This window comes from Nesoenas mayeri (genome assembly GCF_963082525.1).
Source record: "Nesoenas mayeri genome assembly, chromosome: 12".
In the NCBI taxonomy this organism is placed as follows: Eukaryota; Metazoa; Chordata; class Aves; order Columbiformes; family Columbidae; genus Nesoenas; species Nesoenas mayeri.
The window spans coordinates 7152412-7156071 of NC_137547.1; the positions used below are offsets into that span (position 1 = coordinate 7152412).

A 3660-nucleotide genomic window follows, 5' to 3' on the forward strand; every position below is an offset into this window, starting at 1 on the left:
TACTCAGCCTTTCCTGAATCACCTCTGCCCATATCAGACCTTAGAAATACTGACAGTTGTGCATGGCTGAGATCCTGGGCACTTGCCTTCACTCTAGCAACCACTGATAAACAAAGGAGCAGCTCATTGCCTTCTCTGCTGAAAGGTGACGGGTGCTCAGCAGCCTCCTGGGGCAGGATGGCAGCCAGTCCCGCTGGGCAGCAGGACATTACTGTGCACGGAAATAGGGCACCCGGTAAAATGTTCACATTGTGTTGTCTGAAGCAGCCCTGAGCAAACAGACACAGAAGAGGCCTGTAAGGTTCTCTGTAGATAAATAGAAGATAATGCATCTAAAGAAAATTACCTAAACATGGTCTGCAGAGTGTTGAACTGAAACCCGGCAGTTGCACTGTAGGACAGATCGCAGGGTGTTAATGATTGTCCTCTGGAGACGCGGGCTCTGCAGGCCAGGGCACCTGAGAAGCAACAGGGCAGGGCAGTGGCAGCTGTTCAGCTGCCATACAACCCCCGGTGCACTCGTGTCGAGTGCTGCATGGAGGTCTAGTCACCACATCACAAGGTGGAGGGGAACATCCAGAGAAGGGCAGCTGATACAACAAAGGGAGGGGTGCCGATACTGCATGAGGACATCAAAAGTCTGGGAGGTGGGTTTGAGAAGGGAACAGAGGGGCAGAACTGAGGTTTGCAGTGGGATGAGGCAGCAGACAAGCTGAATGCCGAACACTTTGACCAAAACCCACAGCACAGGAAAAAGTGGCAGTTGTGAAAATTAGTCGGTGCTCAGTTTCCAACAGGTGCAAACAAGTACTTGTTATATGGCAGATGGGGAACTTCAGGATCTTGTCGCCACTGGGTGTTGCGGGGAGAGTGTCCGTGTGAACAGAAAGGGATGGGGGACACGGGTGAACAACCGGTCCGTGAACCGGCCCGACGGGGCGGGAGCGACACCTGAGCAGGTCCCCGGGGCGGGGGAGGGCGCGGCCCCAGCCGCTCACCGCCCTCGGGAGCGCCCCGGCAGGGCTGAGCCGAGCCCCAGGTGGAGGGACCCGCGGTCACCCCGGCCCGGCGCGACCCCGTACCGCGCTGGCACCAGCCCCGAGTCGGGCGCCCCGCGGCGCGGCCCGGCCCTTCGCCCCCAGCGCCGGAGGAGCCGGACCGGGCCGGGCCGCGGCGGAGCGGAGCAGCCCCCGAGCCCCGCAGGCTGGACGCACCGGGGCGGGCGGGCGGTGAGGGGAAGCGGGCGGGTGTGAGGGGCCCGGGCGGGGGACGGGACGGGGCTCGGTGCGGGGCGGGTGGGAGTGGGGGGCGCGGGCGGGTCGCTGCTGTCGCCTCTAGCCCAGCCTCCGTCTCCCCCCAGCAGGGCGCCCGGAGCAGCGCTGGAGGTGCCGCCGGGAAGCCGCGCCGCCGCGCCGGGGCTGCTGGAGTGCGGTCGCTGCCGGTACCTGCGCACGGCCAGGGGTGAGCGGGGAGGGAGGGGCCGCGGGACCCCGCGGTGGCTGCGGGAGCCGCTGCCTTTGTCCCGCTGGAGCGGCGCGCCCGGCCAGGGAGAGGTTCCTTCCTGGCCGGACCGCCGGGGCCCGGCCGTGCCCGCCCGGCCCCACCGCCGCCCTTCCCTGCAGCCTGCTGCCAGATGGTGCAAGCGCTGCTCGCCGTGCTGATCCTGGTCTGCAGCTCCGTGTCCTGCGGCCCGACGGGAGGTTACACGGGCCTGCCCAGCCTGGGCGGCATCTACTACTACCAGTACGGCGGGGCTTACAGCGGCTTCAGCGGCGCCGACGGGGACCGGGCCCGGCAGCTGGACCAGCGCTTCCAGCTGCTGAAGCTGCCGATTGCCAGGGCAGCGATGGCCGTGGGAGGGGCGCTCCTGGTCTTCTCTTGCACACTTATTTTGGTCGGTGTTCTACAGTTACCATGGCGTTTCCCAGCATGGCTGCTACTTGAATGCATCCTGGACATAATGGTTGCAATTGGCATCGTGCCTGCTCTCTACTATTTCTTCCATTTTCTGCTGGAGGTTTATGATTCATCAGTGTGCAAAGAGAGAGAGCAGCTTTATCAAAGCAAAGGCTACCAGGGCTTCAGGTGCAGCCTGCACGGGGCAGAGATTGCTGCCGGCCTCTCGGGCGGCGTGGCCGTCCTGGCGTACCTGCTGAGCGCAGGCCTGGCTGCCTGGGGCTACAGGACAGTTCACAAACTGAAACAAAAGCCAGAACAATTATATGAGCTTTAGAATGATTCCTCCACTCCACTAATGGTAAAGATTTTTGCTAGTCTCCTTCCTGAGACAAAGCAATACGTTTTTCCTTGCTCCTGGGCAGCGCATCCTTCGTGCTGTAGCAGAACACACATTGAATGCAGCTCTAAATACATCAGAGTCAAGCTGTTCCTAACTTGAGTCTGCATTACTGAATTATTAGTAGACACAAAGTTAGTCCAATGGCTTGTCTTCATCTGCTGGTGCTCTCTTAGCAGAGGACTGTCCTCGTGGAGCTGAGCAGCAAACTGCCTGCATCACACGCAGCCTTTCACGCAGCATCTCACCTCTGCCATGTCTTGTTCTCCTCCAAGGAGATCTTGCTACGAGTGTTGCTGTTACACACTCTGCTGCTGAACAGCTTTATGTAGCTCTTTGCAAAGGGCATGTGACTGCTCATGGAGAACAGAGGTCTTAAAAATGAGGGACTGAGGCCCATGGTTGTGGCAGCTCATTATTGCTTTCTTGTAGGTCTCTTAGAACTAATGGGGCAGTTTGAATGTGGCATTTACAGAGCTGTCAGAGAATCCTGAAATAAACTTGCAAAATGATGAATACACTCAGCCTTGGTTGTGACACAATGTCTTTTCAAACTCTCCTGGAGAGGGCACAGTTTTGTATGAAATGGTCTTTTACATAATTGTTATACAACAGTTTTGCTTAAAAAAGATGCCCAGAATTGAGAGAATCAGCCAAAACTTTAACAGTTCAAGCAGGTGGTTTAAAATAGAAATACATTATTTTCAAATACATTTTAAATGTACAAGTTGGGGAAATGAGATGCTGCTCTTGTATTATTTATTTTTTAAAAAGGTAAAATTTACTTAAAAAAAACTTATTTAGGAAATTTAACAGGGAAAAGTAGTACTGGAATCACAAAATCAAACCGCAGAATAAAGTGTCACTTTAGAGCAGTGTCCACGATGTGCACGGTCCATGTAAGGATGGAACCACCACTGGCTTCACAGGTCAGTTCTGCCCATATTAAAAAAAAAGCAAAAAACGACAACAAAACACCACAAAAAACCAACCAACCAATAAACAAACCAACCAACCAACCAAATAAAGACCCCAAAACCCAACCACCAACCTAAACATACAAGAAACATGCTTTGTCTTAGATATACCTCTGGGTTCACTGGCACCAGTGACTAAATCCTCAGTTACCAAACCCCATGGAACATTGTTGGAACTAGAAATGCAACAGTAAACCAAATGCTAACTAGAAACACACCAGGTACTGGGGGCGATTTGATTTCTCTTGATGCACTGAGTGTTTCAGCACAGGGATGGATGTGAACACTCCACTGTGGTCCTGTTTCTTCTAATGGTTCTGCATCTCCTGCGTGCTGCAGCTCCTTCTAGAGACCCACACTACCATTTAGAGCGAGTTCATGGGGCAG

The 3660-nt window shown here is 55.0% G+C and overlaps 1 protein-coding gene across 1 annotated transcript; it reads left to right on the forward strand.

The window, feature by feature from the left end:
• Positions 1–818: 818 nt before the first annotated feature.
• MARVELD3 (MARVEL domain containing 3) lies at positions 819–2233 on the forward strand (the record flags this gene model as incomplete). Its single annotated transcript, XM_080351966.1, has 3 exons — positions 819–1249; positions 1361–1461; positions 1623–2233. The coding sequence occupies 3 exons, from the start codon at positions 819–821 to the stop codon at positions 2231–2233; spliced, it is 1143 nt and encodes a 380-aa protein (XP_080208092.1).
• Positions 2234–3660: the final 1427 nt, after the last annotated feature.